At 34.4% G+C, this 19,904-nt stretch overlaps 1 protein-coding gene across 1 annotated transcript; it reads left to right on the forward strand.

Annotated features, from left to right (window-relative positions):
• Positions 1-5,592: 5,592 nt before the first annotated feature.
• On the forward strand, positions 5,593-18,670 carry LOC150075251 (sorting nexin-10-like). The gene is made up of 6 exons (XM_090388716.1): positions 5,593-5,817; positions 9,167-9,253; positions 11,067-11,167; positions 12,080-12,175; positions 12,731-12,898; positions 17,759-18,670. The coding sequence occupies exons 1-6, from the start codon at positions 5,779-5,781 to the stop codon at positions 18,096-18,098; spliced, it is 831 nt and encodes a 276-aa protein (XP_090244842.1). The 5' UTR covers positions 5,593-5,778; the 3' UTR covers positions 18,099-18,670.
• Positions 18,671-19,904: the final 1,234 nt, after the last annotated feature.

Genomic DNA, 19,904 nt, shown 5'->3' on the forward strand with positions numbered 1-19,904 from the left:
ACCTTACAGAACCGCACATTATGCAAATTATTCATGCCTATAAAAACACAGGTTGCAACCACATCACTTCTTTCCCATTTTTAGGCTTGCTTAGTAGGATAGCCAAATCTCCAGTACTCAGGATGGCAAGTCATAGTCATCGTTGTTTAGACAATTCTTTGAGTGGCGAGCTGTTGGACAACTTGAAGCCGGGTAGTCACAGGCAGACGTGGCACGTTGGCTTAATGTGTCATGTAGTGTCGTCTTAGCAGTATGGAAGCAGTTCTGATGGGGCATGGGCATGCCCCACTAAAAATGGGGGATCACTTTCCTATCCGACCCCTCTTCTTCCTATTTCACCCCCATCACTTTGTCTTGTACAGCAACTCCCCACATGTCCAAATTTAAATCACATGAAATTTTGCCCGACATTTTAGGCTCTCTGGAAATAGTTCTTTCAGCGTAAAACCCCACGCAGCGCTTTCTAAATGCAATTTTACCTAAATCAACCGCGATCGCTCCAACCTTTATTTTAGGTCCTAGTCACCGAAATCTCAGGAAAGTAAGTGGCAAGACCTGCCAGAGTATAATTAGTCTCTTGGTACACCCGGCCGGCGTCCCCGTCGCTAGGTACGGTAACGCCGGGTCCCACTAGGAGCCAACAGGTCGGATGACCAATGGGCACAACAAACTATATATCACATGACCCATACATTATTTTTAAAGCTTTGGCATAGACAGGGTATTGTCACTTGATACATAGAACATACGCGGAGATGGAAGAAATCCCCTGAGACGTCTGACCCTCAACATACCTATACCTATGGAAGCAGTTTCAGGAGACAGGAACCGGTCCAAGAAGAGTTGGCCAAGGTCGACCGAGAGGCTGTGTCAATCACATCAGACCGTTATCTGGCTCTAACAGCAAGACGGAACCCTACAGTGTCCTGCCATCAACTGTCCTTGAGGTTGCTGCTGCCACAAGTGAAAACATTTCCAACCAGACTGTGTCAAGAGGACTCAAGTCAAGTGGACTCGATGCAAGTAAGTCGATGGTTTGTTCTATTAACTCGAAACCACCGCAGAGCTCCTCGAAGCTGGTGCCATGAATATGTGACTTGGAACCTTGAAAAATGGGATACAGTTCTGTTCTCTGATGAGTCCCGTTTTAGTCTAGAAACAGAATCTAGAATTTATTTCATCTGGAGACAACAAGGAATAAGTGGGGCAGAATAATGATCAACGACCGCACTCCTCCACGTTTTTGATAGGGGTACTGTAAATGTACAGAGATACCAAGAACAGTTACTTGAATACTCTACGTGTGACTTTTTATGGATGCATTTGGCCCAGATTTTCTTTTCATACATGACAATGTATGAAAATGTGGCGGATGAATATCTTGAAACTGAAGATATCCAACGATTGTTGTGGCCAGCATGATCACCAAACGTACATACGATCGAACGTGTGTGGGGAACACTTAGGCGTCCCACTGAACGTGGACAACCAACTCCTCGGTCATTTGGTAAGCTAAGGCAGTGATCTCAAACTCAAATTGCATGCGGGCCGAATGCACGATCTGAAAGCAGCTGACGGGCCGGAATTTTTTTTTAACAAAATGAGAGTGAATATAAGCACCGTATTTACAACAAATACATAACTGAAATGTATTTGCGGGCCGTGTAAAATTGCTCCCGGGGGGCCGGATGCGGCCCGCCAGTTTGAGACCACTGAGCTAAGGTATGTGCAGGTGGCAATGGTTGCTTAATATGGAGCACGTTTTGCGGGCAAGAACTAGGATCCCTCCAACATGCTGGTACATATGGATCAACGTTTCACTGGTGATATCTACCTGCAGCTCCTGAGGAGTCCGTAGGTGACCTGTAGTACAGATCGTTGTTAAATTGTGCTCCAAAAAGTGAATACAATGTAGTGATAAATCTTGATATTTGCCTTAACTCAGTGTTTTCCCAAACTTTTTTGTTCGTGGATCCCTTTTAGCTACGAAAAATAACCACAGCTCCTCACATTCTAGCTCACTTAAATATTGAGTGTCTGGATGATAGGTATCCAAAATTAAAAATTTATATCTCAGAACTGATTTACCATATGTTTACAATCTTCCTTTTTCAGACTGACAAAATCTAACTGAATAACAAACTGTCTCCATTTGAGTATACCATTAATCGTACCTCATAGTCTACTAGTGTGAAGAATGGTGTTATTTGTTCGTCTCACAAAGTCCTTTAAAGTTTGGAAGTGATTGTAGACAACTGAATTCTCATGTTGGTTGCGACATCCAGTCTGTAACGATATTTAGATTTTGTTTTAAAAAAATAAGTAAAATTCAAAGTAGTCATTAAGAAATTATCTACGAACCCCCTGGGAACTGTTCGCGGATCCCTTTGGATCCGCAGAGCACAGTTTGGGAACCACTGCCTGATGCATATCGGCGTGTAGCAGACGCCAAAATTTCTACAGTCATATGGGATGTGGAAGTGCCAGACCTAAAACAGGTAAATAATTTTTAATTTACCATGCACCCTGCCACGTTGCATTTTTTCCCGAACAGAAATGAGAAATCTTCTAAGACGCTAACGCGCCATGTCATGGAGCCAGCACTGTGCACCAGTGGTTCGAGTAACACACTAAAGATATCACCCATCTTGACTGCCCTCAATTGAACACCTGTGGAACGTTTTATAGAGGGAAATGAGGCGTATGAACAGACAACTGTCATTTTTTCCGACACTGGAAGCCTTGCAGGCAGCATGGCTGCTGATCTCTATTGTGGTCATAATTCAGTGATCACTATGTGTGGGGGTATGCACCAGATGTCAGAATGGGGGAGGGGAGAAAATCTGTCTCAAATATTGGTACTTTTTTTTTTTTTTTTTTACAAGAAACAAATATTAGCATTAGTTGAGGCATATGATGCAAAAAATCATGCTTATATAGCATCAACCAAAAAAAAAAAAAAAAAAAAACCTTCTATTTCACCCATCCGGTCACTCCAAATATATATGACTAACAAACATTTTTTAATCCAAACACTGTGAATGAAACTAGAAAACCAAGTGATAACAACAATCTCGCAAGAAAAAAATCAAATATTTATGTGTTCCTATAAAAAAGTAATAAAAATAAATTAATTCAATTAGTGTTCGGCACAAGGTTCTTACCCATGGATAAATGCGACACAAGAAGTGATAAGCAGGTCTAGCTCAGTCCACCGCTTCGCAGTGATTGACTGCTAATCACCACGATTTTGCGTTAGAGTGAATGCCCTTTGCTACGAGTATCTCTTCCTGCGCGTAATTTCCTCTTCCGATTTAAAACCTGCCGCAAAAGAGAAATTTTGGCCGATTATTCCCCCTTTGGTGCTAGTTTAAAATCGGGAAGTGGTTTTCCTGAGAGGACCAGATCTTCAAATCACTGCGATGCAAGACCTGCCTGCCACTTGTCTCAAAGATCTATGGGTAAGAACCTTGTACTGAAACCTAACCAAAAATTCTATATCAATACCGAAAAGAAAGTCTTATGGGGTTTTTTTAAATAATGAGTCAGAAAAACAGATGAATATAGTCCCATGAAAGAAAGTTTTTTTTTTTTTTTCTTTTCCTTATGAAAACTCCAAGCACAAGAGGTATTAGAACCTAAAGTACTTAGTACCGTGCATGGGTTGAAGATTGAGAAGTTGAAAGATGTATTCAGTAACGTAATGATACATAATATGCTATCGCGGGTATTAAGCACTACATATAAACATTCAAAATTTTTACCATTCAGAGTTATATTATTAGTTTCAAAGACACTTATTTAAGTCAAATATCTGATCGGCATGGTGATGATTTGGAATCAAATATCCAAAACTTCCTATGAAGAAATGTAGATTTCTTGAAATTTACTTTATGGAGTTTACCCATGGATTTTTGCGAGATGGAGTGAAGAGCTGGCCAACACTCAAAATAAAGAATAGCAAAACGTGTGGCGCTGGGCAACAACTCAGAATACTATATTAAACAGCACTTCTACTTTTATGACGTAATCTGGATTTATAAAAAGTTTTATTTTGAGTTTTTGCGTCATCAAAACCGGTATTAATGAATTTTTTCGGCTACTGTGTGCCACAGTGCGCCCCCTTTTTGTTCGGTATAAATAAAAAATAATAAATTTTCTGTTTATACTCCCTGACAACCACATAATTTGAGAAGAGTTCACAAGATAACGAGATACAAGAAAGAACATTATCATATACAGTAATAAAGTAGGCTTGTATCATGGTCAAAAGAAGCGCGTGTACACACAGTCATTGACCGTCGTTCAGTATTCTTGAGTTTGACCACTCGGCTACAACGGCCTTAAATCGGTTAAGTTTTTTAATTTAAGAGTGAATGAGTTTATAAATAGCAAAATAAATTTTCTGTTTATACCTCGGGATGATCACAGGAGTTCACAAGATGCAGAAAATATGTGATCACCACTGTATTTAGTAGTCACGGACTTGAACCCCGGTCACTCAAAGTACGTGCACTTGTGTATTGGCGCGTTTGACCACTCGGCTACGACCGCTAATTTATCGTCGTTTATGGTCCCCAGAAAACAGTAATAAATTCAAAAGTGATTTACAGAAAAGGTTCGATTTTTATTAAGAAAGTTAGACCGTACAGATGAATATGAAATGCAATTCGATAGTGTTTTTGTGACGAAATTTTCTAATGCACGAGGTCTGTTAATGACCAGTCATTATTATTATTAGCAATATGGTGCAAGGAAGCAACGTTAAACTTAGTATAATCTTAGTAAAGTTATCCCACCTATTTATCAAGAGTATCGAACATCATACAGATAATTATTTATTTCTTTTCCAGTTACGATGCAGCTTTCGTTATCAATATCGTTATCAATAGTGGCAAGATTTCTTTTTATTTATTATTTTTTTGTTTGTCACTTTTTTTTGGGGGATCTCCATTTTTCACTTCTAAAATCTAATATATATTCCTAAGTTAACGTGGCGTTTAAATGTAAGTTATATTATTTGCGGTTTAGTTCAATTCCCTACGGAGAATTACATAAGAAAAATAAATTAAGACAATTTGGACGAAAGAGCGTTTTCCAGATAAGCCGCCCGCCTTGGCTCGCCCAGATAAGTATCCCGTTTCTCTCAACCTTTCGACTCAGCTCTTCTCGTGAACGTCATGGCTCGGCGTCCCAATAAAATAGTTCACCTCTAGCAACGCACTGTAGTGGGCATACTGTATTGTATCTTTTAGGAGCAAAATTGTTTATCTTTTCCTATATATTAATTTCGCCACTTAAAATTTGCGTCATATATATATTTTTAAACCTCTGACTCTAATTTACACATCATTCGTATTTCAGTAAAAATGCTTCAAACGAAAACACTTCAACGTCAGTGAAAATATTACGTACAAACTGTTTATTTCCTAACACAACTGTAACTCACTTTAATAATTTGTCAATTACAAACAACTAAACGTTCCCTGATGTTCTTTTAAAAATAATACAGTATCACAAATATAGGTGGCGTTATACACAGTCACAAGATTCTGTTATCGGAGAGTATTTAGCCATGTGTCCGTAAGGACCACGGTTATAAAGAAAGTGATCGTAGCGTGAGTAAGGTGTAGCTGTTTTGTATTTGTTGTTTTAGTTATATTTGTTAAACATATGTACGCTTAACGTCAATCCAGTAAAGTTAAAAAAAATAAGTGATCGTTCCAGTTTGTGAGTTTCTCTTCATACTCTCTGCAAGTGTTTATAAAAGATCGAAATATGGTTATGCCAACTGAAGATCTGGACTACGAAACAACGGTAAGCGATGAGTTTATTTCTGTGAAGTGATTGGCTGCTTAGTTCTGTTAATTAAAAAGTTCCTCCCCCATCTTTTTGTTTTCAATTTCATGAAAACCACTACAGTCAAATCGCTGTATACATATGGCAATTTCATATAATGAAGGTTTTCGTTTGAAATGCAATATGTTATAAGCGGTAAAAGACGGCCTTGTTTCCGTATTAACTTGTATTAATGAATTCTAAAGTAGTCTTCTGACCAAAGCAGGAAAATAATCGGATGATAAACCACTTTCAATATTGCAAACCAAAATTTTTCAAGCTATAGATACTTTTATCATATTTAATAAGGAATTTCCATTTTTTTATTTTGATTTATTTCACTTTATAAAATTTTAACACGCTTATATTAACGTAATGTTTACTTACGTTCGTCGAATAGATAACTATATATGTTCTTTTGGATATTTTACTATTTTCTTTCAATTGATTTGTAATCTCTGTACTAGCAGTATGTGATGATTTTAGAAATTGATAAAATTACGCAAAAGTAAACTTGCATGGGTGCTTCACAGCATCGAAAGTGAACCCTGGTCCACAAAGATAAGTCTTTCATTCTCGATATGTTGTGACCGCAAGTCCCGTGTTATTAAACATGTGAGTCACTTTATCGGCAATTCAACCTCCGGTCCACATGCTCGGAACACCCTTGTGCTCCGCAAAGCTTATCGCCTTATGACGATTCATAGGCTTTGAATTTGTAGTATTTGACTTTTGGGACTAGAACAAAAGGGAATAAACTAAATACGTAATTGAAGCCGTTATAATTATGCAGTCGACATAGTATATGTTTATTTATTATTATATATATTTTTAAGAGAAATCCCTTGTATAAATGTTGTCACAACCTCAAAGGAGGGGGGAAACGGCAGTAGTGGTAGACTTGATCAAGAGGCGTGATCAAGAAGTTCAGATTTTATTTAAAAAAATAAGTTGTCACCTACAGAGTATTCTATGGTATTGTCCCCCTCAAAGTAGACCCATCCTATCAAGTTCCCTTGCTGCTGGAAGTAATTCCCCTTTTGGCATGGTCCATGATTTAATTATGAATTTCCGAATCTACATGATATATCAGCTCTTTCAGCACATCAATAATAATCACAAAGAATTAGATCTCAAGAACAGAGAGTGAAATGGCATAGCAATCTTGCACATTCAAGTTGGTGTGAGCAAGTCTTTTCGATTGAAAGAGCGTTTTTTTTTTTTTTTTTTTAAATAAATTTGATTGTGTATCAATAATGTTCCCCGCATCAAACCACCAATTTGGCATTTCTGCAATGAAGTTCTACAGGAGAAGCTGCATGTGCTATGAAAACATCTGAAAAACTGTTTGCTCAAGATTGGTTACTGTTCATGCCAGCCTGAATCTGTGGCAAGTTATGGCCAAGAGTAACCCAGTTGTGGCAGTATTAATTTTTTGCTTGAAGTGTAGCAACAGACCCACCTGCATCAGGACTGGCCTAGGAGCACCAACTCCCCCTAAATATTGGCACAAAATGGCAAAATTAGGGGTGAAAGTATGTATTAGAGTAACAGCTTTTTTTTTTTATTTGTAAATATAGTCTGGAAACTGGAAATCATACCCCATATGTAATAAAATAAATATTAAAAGCAGTTACAAATACTTACATTAGTTGGTTCAGGAGACCAGCAGGGTTTCACTTGGTTTCCATTTTCTGATATCCTGGGTAAAGGAAATCCCAAGACTGATTAAATACACACAAGGAAGTTACTTAATGATAAAATATGAATAATTATAATACCAATAATTGCAAATCTTGAATATTCCACATACAAAATTAATATTTTTGTCTGTTTATTTTATCATGTACTACATATGTAATCAACTACCTTGTATGGAATTTTACTCATTTCAGTCAATCCTATTACAGCCTTAGCACAGCACTACACAGAATAACTTATTTAATATAAAAGCAAGGTTAGTGCACAATGAAATAGATTTCTGTCTAGTAACAAACCACCTTAAAAGTAACCCACAAAAGTTTTGGATGATGGTTAACCAAAGTTCATATGTTATCCTTAATCAAAAAATTATATTAAAAAATATGAGGTTGTATTGGGCTGAAGTATTGTCCCATGGGAAATACCTGAACGTGTGTTGAAATGTCAACATAATATTCTGAATTAATTGCAGCACTGGGAAAAATAAGCCCTGCAGTGCATCTCTTAAATCATACAAATACACCAAATGTCAATTTTTTTTTAATACGATTTTTTAGTATCTTACATTAAAATTTAGTAATAAACAATTTTTATTAACTGGAGAATTAAGTACTGATTCTGTCATATGTTAATATTGTGTTATTGCATTATATTAAATAAAAAATACCTACAATACAAATAACCTTTTTAAAAGTAATAAGCAACAGAGTGCTTGCTTTGCATTAAAAATTACTGCATTTTAGCAGAATGCATCAAAAAAGCTTTTTTTTTTTTTTTTTTTTAATGTGTATTCACCCTTGGCCTCCAACTTTAATAAATATTCCATCATTATTTTGCATCTTGGTGGGCATAATTTGTGAATGTGCAATACTGCATTTTATCTCCCACTATTTTGAATATTTCAGATACCTACAGTAGTACTGAAAACAAAACAAAAAAAAGTATATTATAAAAGTGCTATTAAATATACCATTGATTTAATAACAAGTGAACTACGTAACACCATGAAACTTTGTATTGCTTTGAGCTGCAGAGATAAATGCAGTTTTTTCCATACATATTTTGCAAATATGCACTCAGTACATAAATGACCAATGTGAAATAGATTCATATGAATTGTTACTTCACTGTTGCTTCTTTTCTTGGACCTTGATGTCAAGCTTTATTTTGATACAAGATATATTTACAGTCACATCTTCTACTGATGTATCTGTGGCTTATAAAACTTGATAAATATCTCTATGTGCATTAATTCTGCATAGAACAGAACTGGTACATTTATATTTTACCAGCAAAGAAGATCTCTTCATTTCTTATTTTCTCTGGCTCAGCAACTTCTCTGAATTACAGTAACTTTCATATAGTCACTCTTTACTATAATGCTCATATTCCACAACACCAAAACAGAAATTGCTCTTCATATATACTGGAAGAGTAATGTGACAGATGGAGGTAAGAAGTGAATTTGTTACAGTTTTCTTAACAATCTTCTAATGTGTGTGTGTGTGTGTGTGTGTGTGTTCTCAAGCTATTAATTAAAACAGACTTTTACTGTAGTATGTTTAAATTAAAGCTACTGTTTCCATTTTAAGATGGTGATTGACATTTAGTTTGGTTTGAATTTTAGGTGGAGACCGTGGTTAAAGTGCTAAGACCTGTTACTAGGCTTTGTCAAGAAAATGGCCACTATACAACATATACAATTATTTTGGAGGTGAGTTTGCTAACATAAGTAGTGTATACTTGTGAAAATATAGTACTACTTTTAAATTGTTTTCATACATTTGTAAATACCGAAAATAAACATCTCTGTATTGGGAACTGTTTCCGTACAAGGGATCCTGACATTCATTTTCTTTTTCTTAAATCAAACATATTGTATTTTAGTAAGTCTGAAAGTTTGTAAATGTTATTAACGTAACATGCATGACAAGTTGGTTGCATTCTTTCTTACTGATTCTCTTGTGACTGAGGACTTATGATTTTGAAAGTAAGTGTATTGCAGTACACTTATGTATCAGGATGAAAAATATACTAACATTTCATATAAAAATACATATGTATACAGAACATGGTGTTTGGCTATAAAATATACAGAGGGTAGGGTACAAGCAGTCTTTTAAATATGACTTAAAGGTCTGCCAACAAAAAAGGAGGCTGGTGCTAAGTAATTTAATTTTGTATTTTGGTGAACTTGTCCTTCCTTAATGTCCTGAGTATAAATGTGTAGAGGATCACTCAGAGAATACAGTGAAATTAACCAGCTAGCAAACACATAAAAAGTCATACACAGGTGCATTATACAAAATCTAACTTTGTGGGGGGGGGAGATTAGAAAAAGTTTTAAAATTGTACATGTCACATTACAGTGCCATAGATTATTTTAACAGTATCAAGGACACAACTATAAAAAACATTTTTAAATTATAATGGACTCCTAACAACAGTAACAATTTTCATTAGCTCAAAGTATTATATGAGCAAATTTATGCTGCACACCACTTGGCAATTCTAGATTTAGGTAATTTGGGATTCTGCCACACATTTTGAGGCTATAGAGAAAAAGGTCTAGGGAGCTCTATAAGCTCTCCCATAATTTTATTGTTTTTTGGGCATTGGAGAAACTACACTGCATCTCAGTATATTTTTAAAAAACAAATATAAAGCAAGTTTAATAAAGCAGATTTGTTTTTTTTTTTTTTTTTTTTTTTTTTGTAAACTCAGTCCTGAACGTGATACAAATAGGAGTGCAAAAGCCAACAATGAGAGATCTGATATACTAGCCATACAGCTCAATTTTTAAAATTATAATGAAGGAATACTAAAATTTCAATGGTTATCACTTCAAAGAAATTTATTTATTTATTTTATTTTATTTTATTTAAATTTTTTTTTTTTTTTTTTTTTTGTAAATGTGCATAAATGCCTCCTTGGTTAATACAAAACTAGAGATATATGAAACAAAGCAGTTCTGTTTGCATTCTTATAAAAAAATAAGTGGCCACTTATAATAGTATTTTTTGTGATGATGACTCACTAATTGTGTAGAAAATATATTAATTATGGTCCAGTGTGTATTCCTGCTTATTTAAAGTATGTATGCCATTTACACATGGTGTCAAAATTCCATTTCTTTCATACTGATTCAAACAACTTGAAAAAAAACAGAATTTTCTTTTAAATTATTCTGGTCTCAAACAGTTTGCAAACTGTGATTTACCAGAACTATAATCTATAATATAATATAATATATCCTAAAATTTTCATATTGACTGGAAAAGCTCCCCCTTCACCCACCTACACACTTCCCAGGTTGTTCCTTTTTGCTTAAGACTAATTCATTATATGCAATAATTGCTTGGAAAGCTTTTAAACAAATCAAAAAAATAAATAGAAACTTCTTTGTGCATATCATTTGGTTTCCATTTTATATACCAGTATACACAGCATAAAGTATTAATATAAAGAAAGTTGCCATGCTGAAGAATTTTGTGTTATAAAGGTTTTTTTTTTTTTTTTTTTTGCAGAGTAATAATCCCTGTTTCTCCTTTCAAACAACATGTGTGCATCGTCGCTTCTCCGAATTTGTGATACTGAGGAAACTTCTAAAAATGCATCATCCAACTATGTAAGTAGCTGCTGCCCTTTTTTTTTATAATGGATTATTACTTCATATAAAAAGATTTTAATTTTATCCTAAGAGCTCATATATTATGCCCATATGATTATTACATAACTTTTTAGCTTAAAACTTATCAATTTTCCTTCTATTCCTTCAAAGTTAAATACTAATTTTTCCCTTTAACTCTCCCCACCACCCTTTATATGGATAAAGGGTAATTATATAAATAATTTTGTGCGCTGACTTATTACTGCCGAGTAACTTCATCTGAAACAGTCTTGTTTCTCTCTCCTCTCATAAGCTTGGGTTGGTAACTCTTGGAAGATGGATGCTTGGTTGTCCCCCCCCCCCCCATAATATTACATAGGATAAATTCAGAGGATTTTTTCAAAACCACAAAGCAAAATCATTCCAAAAGATTATTTGCACTAGACACTGTTTCAGATAATGGTCAGTTAGAACTACCTTCCTGAAAAGAGAAACATTTCATTTAGATGCTCCCACCATCATACCATGTTTCAGTACTTACTGGTGTCTTAGAAAATGGAAAGAGAAATCCTCTCAACCTCTGAAAGCCACACAGAACTGCAGCAGGATAGTTTCAGTTCTACATGTTACCAATAAGTGCTGAAACAAGTCTAAAAGGTAGTGAAAAACTCAAGTGATATGAAATTTGTTTTCTTGACAAAGGGAGTAATCTAATCACTTATTGAATGAAACTTAGCATATACTTTATAGATTGACCTTACAATCAGATTTTGCTGCTTTCAAGATGACTTCATCTCAAGTTAAAAATAACTTATTTCTATATAATTAATATTGTATTCAATCAGAAGTTATAATTATCCTTAATACTTAGTGAATTCTGATATAAATGCAAAAGAAAAATGGCTAAATGATCTTATTCTCTGTTTACAGTGAACCACCTGCTCTACCTCCTAAAGTTATATTTAATAGACTATGTCCTGATCTTATTGAAAAAAGAAAGCAAGGTTTACAGATGTTTTTGGACCAGTAAGTTTCTTATTTCTTTATCCAGTAAACATTCCACTTTTTTTTCTTTTCTTTTTTTTTTTTTTGTTGTTTCAGACAGTAATTCTTACAACAAAACAAAAACTCTGCAAACTAACCATTTTAAGTTCTTAATTTTGTTCGGGCCGTTCAATTTACAAAAAAAAAAAAATAAATAATTCTGATATTTTACTTATTATATGCATAGAAAATCATAAACTCAAATTAATAGACAACATGAAGCCAACTTATTACTTAAAAAAATTAAGAATAAACTTATACATAAATTGGTAGGCTTCTAGTTTCATATTTTGAATGAATTATACAATCCTATTTAAGGAAATCAGTTGATAAAAAATAAGTACTATCTAAAACTTTCAAAAATTTAATATTACATTCAAAATGTTTGTTTTCTTATTTTTTTAAAAATAATATATTGAGTTTTAAAAAGTTTTCCATTTATTATATGTATAAATGTCAAGTTTGCTAATATAAAATTTGAGATAGTGTCTAAATGTCAGAAATATTTAAGTTGTGTGGTTTTTTGTTTTTTTTTAGGTTGCTACAAATCCCTATATATTTATCTGACAAGTCAGTTCATCTTTTCCTCCAAACAGACATCTCTATGGTACGCATAGAAAAGGAAGTCTGTGAAGCAACATCAGAACTACCAATAAATGGGCTAAGACAGCGTGTTTCTTCTTATTCCATTCTCAACCAGTTAAGGTATAAATTTTTTTGGAGGTATATTATAAAGAAATATATAAAAATTAATTCTGATCACCACAGTCTAAATGTTTATGAAAGTACAAATTATTCTAGGTTGCTGATGTGCGAAACATTTTTAAACAAACTAACTATTATTAAGCTCCAGGTATATATGAAAATATTAAACTGAATTTCTTATCCTAGGAACATAAGGTGTACACAAATGCAAAAATTCTTAAGTGCCTAATACTCAAGAATTATAATTTATTATCATTTATCTGCTATGTAGCTATCTAAAAAATAATTAGCATTTGTACTTTGGCTGCAATTCTGCTATATTCTGCAACTATTACTACTACAATAAATAATTTGAGAAGTGCAATATAGATTCAGTATATTACAAAAAAAAAAAAAAAAAAAAAAACATCATTTTGTGGTAGTTCATGTGTTACTATGTGATCTTTGCCATGTATTAGTATTAGTATTAGTATTAGTAACGGCCGTATGGTGCAAGAAAGCCTATGGCTTATGCTGCACCAGCCAAAAAAAAAAAAAAAAAAAAAAAAAATCCGAACAAAACAATGATAAAAACAAAAATTAAATAAATAAATAAATAATAATAATTAATAAATAAATAAAAATAATAAAATGAAATTAAAAATTAAATAAAAAGGAAATTAATCCTATCATCCTATGCGCTTCCCTTACCCGAAAGTACTATCCAGATGACCTTTGAATTTCCCCAAACTGTCGGCCTCTACCACCCATGAAGGCAACTTATTCCAGTAATTTATAACTCGCTGGCTAAAATAAAACTTCCTGCAGTCCAATCTAAACATTTCCCCGCGTAACTTGAATTTATGTCCCCTAGTTCTAGCATCATTTATAATCTTGAAAATTTTGTCCTCATTCATTTTACTGATGCCTCTCAGAGCCTTAAACACCTCAATCAAATCTCCCCTAAGGTGTCTAGTTTCCAAACTCTGCAACCCACATATTCGAAGTCTTTCTTCATACGGACGCCCTTTTGCCGATCTCACCAGGCGAGTTACCCTTCTTTGCACCCTTTCAAGAAGCTCGATGTCTTTCTTTAGGTGCGGTCTCCATACTTGAACACAGTATTCCAAGTGTGGTCTAACATAGGCCTTATATAATGGGATTATCACGTCCCTATCTCTACTTGCAAAAGTTCGATAGATCATCGATAGGACACCATGGGCCTTCCTTGCAACCTGTTTACAATGCTCAGAGAATTTCATGTCTGACCGTATCGTAACACCCAAGTCCCTTTCCTCCAGTACTGGGTTTAGTTGAACTCCACCAAGTGAATAAGTTATTTTGGGATTACTGTTTCCCAGGTGTAATACCTTACACTTTGTTGGATTAAAGCACAGCTGCCATTTTTCTGACCATTCTTGAAGTCTATCTAGGTCTCTCTGAAGAAGCTCAGCTTGACAGTGATCATTAACTACTCTACCAATTTTAACATCATCTGCAAATTTAGACATCACGCCCTCTATCCCTTCATCAATGTCGTTTATGAAAATTAAAAACAACAGTGGTCCTAATACTGATCCTTGGGGAACCCCACTTCTTACAGCAACCCAATCTGAGGAATAGCCATTTATCACAACCCTCTGCCTCCTGCCCTGAAGCCATCCTTCTATCCATCTAAGGATTTTTCCAGTGATTCCAACCTGTTCCAGCTTATAAAGCAACCGCTCATGTGGGACTGAGTCAAAAGCTTTGCTGAAATCTAAATAAACAATGTCGAAATTATTCCCTAAATCCAGCTCGTGAGTGACCCTTTCGAAAAAGCGAACCAGATTTGTTAAACATGATTTTCCCTTTACAAAACCATGCTGAGTATCCTTGAGAATTTCAATTCGATCCAAATGATCCTGAATTCCACCCTTGATCAATGCCTCCATGATTTTCCCTACTACTGAAGTCAGACTGACAGGTCGATAATTTCCCACTTCACTTTTAGAGCCACCCTTATGTATGGGAGATACATTTGCACTTTTCCAATCCAAGGGAATCTCCCCAGAGTCTAGTGATGCTCGCATAACCAGCCTCAGTGGTTCAATGCACTCGCTTGCCGCCTCTCTCATTGCAGTACAGTGGAGACCACGTCTCCGGGGCCAGTTTACATGCTGTGTGAGTTGAAGAATGGATTAAAGAGGAAGCCCCCATCCTCTACCTAGAGTTGGCTGGCTGGTTATAGCCTAGGTTGTGGGAGAGAAGTCTTTGGGCATTCTTCCAGTCTAAGGTGGAGTTAGAACCCAGACCTCTCCAATTCTGATTTACTGTCAGAGATGACAGTAGCATATAAAGACAGGTGAAGAAAGCTTTGAAAGTGAATCAAGTGAAATAGAAGATAATGTATTTAATAATGGGCACAGAAAAGGAAGATTGCTCTGCTCAAATTGGGAACCTTGAGCAAACAAGTTTGATAAAAAAAAAAATTTCCCCACTTTCAAAAATAGACATTCAAAGTGCAGAAAACCCCTGTACATACTATTTCCATTTGGAAGCTAAAACTTTATTTTATTGATCAAGAATTCCAGCTATACATTAAAATAAAATTTTGAATGCTTTAAAATTATTCATTAAACTTGAAGAATTATCTTGTCCATCCATATTTTTGGTGGCCAGTTGACTGTTGTAAGTAAGCACTATGGTCTTTGGAACTCTGGTAACATCTTTGTGTGCATGAGTAGTGTATTTTGAGACAGTTCAAAATGCACTATCATATATATCCATCCAATGACATGCTGTGCGCTTATCAAACAGAAGTCTCAATCAGCACATCTGATTACTTATGAATAATGAAGCAGTTTTATGCAAGCTGGCCCTTCAATATAAAGAAGTGTTTCTGTACACTGCATAACAACTTACACAACTGCTTTATGTAATAGGCAGTGCAGTAATTGAGCCCACTTGCTATGTGATGAGAGGCCAGTAATTCTCAAACTTGTACTGATATGGCAACAGTATTATCTTTTTAAAAGAAATGCATTTTAAGGCAACTATGGATAGCAGAAGTTTCTCTTCTCTGAGCTTATAAACTCAAAAGACCATGGCATTTACTGATGGCATTTGAAAATCAATTGGCTGTCATACATCTAGGATAAGACATTCATTGATTTTTGTTTGGTTGTAATCCAGGCATTAACATATGTGATTGTTGTTATGAACATGCCACAAAAAAATTTACTATAAGTTTCAAAATATTTTGCACCTCTCTGAAAGCTGAGATAGCAGCCAAGTCTTTGTTCTATGAAATTGGAGATTTCTTTGTGGTAAAATGCATTAATATTTTAATATTAATTTCAAGGAAGCTAGTCTGAAAAAAATATAATGGCATAGGTGAGACTAAATTTCATAATTAACTGCTGAACACAGAATGCAAGGTACCTCAAAATAGTCTCCTTCACTTAATTGTCCACACATCCATACACACCAAAGTGAGTGTGGCTGGATGTGCAAAGCAAAAAATGTGATATCTCTTATACTTCCAACAGCAGAAAGGAACTAGTTGAAACTTGCATGGAGATTGGAAAAAACAATGGCTAATGTCCTCTTGTTAATGTCAGTTTTATACCTCCTGTTTTCTAAACAGGAATTTAAAAAACAAACACAGGCCTGGAACTTTTGAGGCAGTTGTATATTCTCCTCTCCTCCACGTATTTGCCCACCTACCAAAAGTATAAATCTATAGAAACAAAAGTACAGGGGATCCTCGTTATCCAAAGATAATTGGTTCCAGAATATTCCACTTAAAATAGGGACCAATTTTCGTAATGTTTATTATTTAAATAAAACTAAATGCAACTATGCTTAAGATTTTAAGATTCTATATAATATCAGTGTAGGTACACCATAGACAACTCTTAAAGAAAAACTATGATAGTAGTGTGAAAAGCATCATTTCATATGTATCTCATTGTGCTCATCCTTCACAACGAGTTGCCCATATATTGCACTACCTCTAATACGTAACGCTTCACTAATATAGAAGACTGTTGTTACTTATTCTCGGTGGGCATCACCACCAAGATGGCACCGTTTGAAAGCTAGTCGGCTTTTCATCGGTGGGTAGGCAGGTACCCTGGTATTGCAGGTGAAGTGTTACTTATTCGAGGTAGTGCAATACATGAGCAACTCGTTGTGACTGATGGGTAGATATGGTGTATCTAAACCGATATTATATAGTAGTGTTTATTATGTACTTTTACATAGTAAAAAAATGGATGAAGGAACTGAAAAATGAGAAAATTATTTTATTAAACACTTTTTTTATTATACACAATGTAAGGTTAAGTAAAGTTTATTGAAGTTACACTATTTTTCAGTTGTATGAATAAAGAATGAGTCCAGAGTTGTTCGTGGGGTTTTTTGTCATATTTTTTCAGATAAAATTGTGTTTTAGCATTTAGTTATGTCTTTAACTTCGTGCTTGATTGATTTTTTTTTTGATTTTGGTAGTTGTTGGCGCATCGGCTTCTGTGGCCATATTGCACCTCCCAAGGTTTTTGCAGTACTTTGATCCAAGCCCGAGGCGGGAATCGAACCCGCGACCTTTGGGTTGCCGGGCAGGTACTTTACCCACTCGGCTAGCCCGGTCGGCAACTTCGTGCTTAACATTTGTTGCACGATCATGAGGAAGATCACTTTCACACAAAAAAAAGTGCTTGGTCAATTTTCTCAAGGGAAAAAGCTTTAATTCTTTAATTTTCAAAGCCTTATAACTGCAGGGACTCGAATAATGAGTACTCCGATACCAATAACCCCCTGTATTTGAATTATTTTATTTTGCACTTTTAAGGATTGTAACATTTCATTCTTAACCTAAATATTCATTTTTATTTTCAGTAATTCTGAGATTCCTATTAGCTGGACCACTGCAAAAGCAGAGTATCGACCCAGTTCAGTCATAGTTCATATCCCTAAATGTGAAGATATTAATCCTCAACAGAGTCTTCCTGTGCCCTGTCAAAGGAGTATTTTAAGTAGCAGTATAACAGGTTCTACAGTGGATAGTGATGCTTCAATGAGCAGCAGTGCAGATAGCTATAGTAGTAGTTTACCTGAAGCAGAGCAAGTAGCCACTCCAAAAAGAGTGTCATTTGCAGAGAAAGTCCTTGTCGCTAGAGTAAATAATGACCAATGGCTGATAGATGAGAAACCAATGAAGGGAGTGCTATGCTATTAAAGATAGGCAGATTTGTTGTGCGCATGAAATATTTATATTTGTACATAAAAATTAAAGCATTTATGTAGACTGTTCAAATGGATCTGTATCTGAAGGCCTTTGTTCTTCCAAGAAAGTTTACAAGTGGTACGTCATTATTGACTAATAAACTTTTATTTTTATCAAATACTTGAAATTTTTTAAATTGTAACTTTTTCATTATTAAACTTTTAGCAAAATGGTATATTTTATTTTCTAACAAAAGTTGTTAGAAAATTTCTGAAATGTGGCCACTGCAATTCAAACTTCAGATTTAAAAAAAAAAAACTAAACCAAGCTAATAGAGTAATATAAGTTATTGCTCTCTTTTTCTTGTTAATTAATTTTAAATTAATCTTTCCAGAAAAATTGGATTTTTCATTATTTGATAGCACTTTCTTCGGAGGAAATTAAGGTTAAAACAAAGTGGCCAGTTTCTAAACTGGACAATATAACAAAGATGATGGTTGAGAAACCCTTTCTGTGATGTATCTGGTGTATGTTTATACTCATTAACGTGAGTTGTGTGTAATATATTGATGTTATTTGATCTAGTCTCGGTAAATCTTCATATAATATAAACATGGTCAAAAATGTTTACAGTAAATGTCCATTTTGAGTACTGAAAACAGTCACTGACTGCAACAGTTATTTTAAAATAATATGGATAACTGAATTAAATATGAATAAATCACCACTGTAATTTATTTCATGAAATTGATGTTTGAACTTCATTTGTATAGTTTATTTGGATTTGTATAAAATGCATTATTTATGTTTTCATATCCTTATTTGTCATCCACCTGCTCTCATTGCTTCTTTTAATTTTGTAAAATTTAATAACTGTTCAAACTGTTGTGTATTTATTGTTTGTGTTTCAAAATAAACTGCTCCTTAAGATAAGATGTTGCTTGTCTTTTGATTATATGATAAATTAGTGTTTACTTTACCATTTCTTATAATTTATAACCAACAAATTATGCTATATTTTCTTCACATTCTGAAGTAAAGGTATATAAAATTTAATGAAAAAAGTCTTTCCACATACAAGGAATACCAGAAAAGTTATCTACCCAAATATGAAAGAGTAGAGTAGGAGGTTAGCAAATTGTGAAAGTTCTTATGAATATCTAAAACTCTGATCATATGTGGTAGTAAATGTGTGTGTGATGAAAGATGAATTTAACAAAAATAAAACACTGGAGAGGAGAGGTTTGACAAAGGAAAAAAGAATACCAAGACAATTCACAAAAGCATGCAATATTTTAGTAGTTTCTTTATATTTTTAAGAAAGATTTTGGATTGAATAATTTAAATGTAAATATAGATCAACTGAAAATGAATTTTGTGCACCACCACAACTCAAATTATTTGTAAGAAAACACTAGTTGGTGAGGCATGACAGAATAATGAAAGTATTAAGAATATTTATATCAAAACCTAAATGCTGGATCAATGAGTGAAACAAATTATGAGGCTTTTCTTTAAGAATCATGAAATTATGATTCTTAAAGAAATCATCAGGAGAAAGCAAGAATTGATGGTGGAAGTACAATGATTCACTCCTATAATGAGAAGGTATGGCAGTTTTGCTCTGTATAAGCATAGGAAGATCTTTTCATGGCCAAAATTGTATCTATATGTAATTAAAAGGAAAATGAAGGAAATTCACAAGTGCAGTTTTTCAGCACAATGAGAAAAGAGGAAAGATTCCGATTATGTGGGATACAGAACTTAACAGCCAGGACCCTCGGGGGGTGACCTGATTGAGGTTTATAAGGCTCTGAA

The sequence above is a fragment of the Mastigoproctus giganteus genome, chromosome 14, assembly GCF_048544385.1.
Source record: "Mastigoproctus giganteus isolate SK-2022 chromosome 14, ASM4854438v1, whole genome shotgun sequence".
Taxonomy (NCBI): domain Eukaryota; kingdom Metazoa; phylum Arthropoda; class Arachnida; order Uropygi; family Thelyphonidae; genus Mastigoproctus; species Mastigoproctus giganteus.

Bases quoted from the DNA above. Each gene is read 5' to 3' on its own strand.
- LOC150075251 (XM_090388716.1), top strand. From the start codon at position 5,779: ATGGTTATGCCAACTGAAGATCTGGACTACGAAACAACG. The intron at 12,176-12,730 runs GTAAGTTTCTTA...GTTTTTTTTTAG, and splicing joins TTACAGATGTTTTTGGACCA to GTTGCTACAAATCCCTATAT. The intron at 12,899-17,758 runs GTATAAATTTTT...TTTTATTTTCAG, and splicing joins TCCATTCTCAACCAGTTAAG to TAATTCTGAGATTCCTATTA.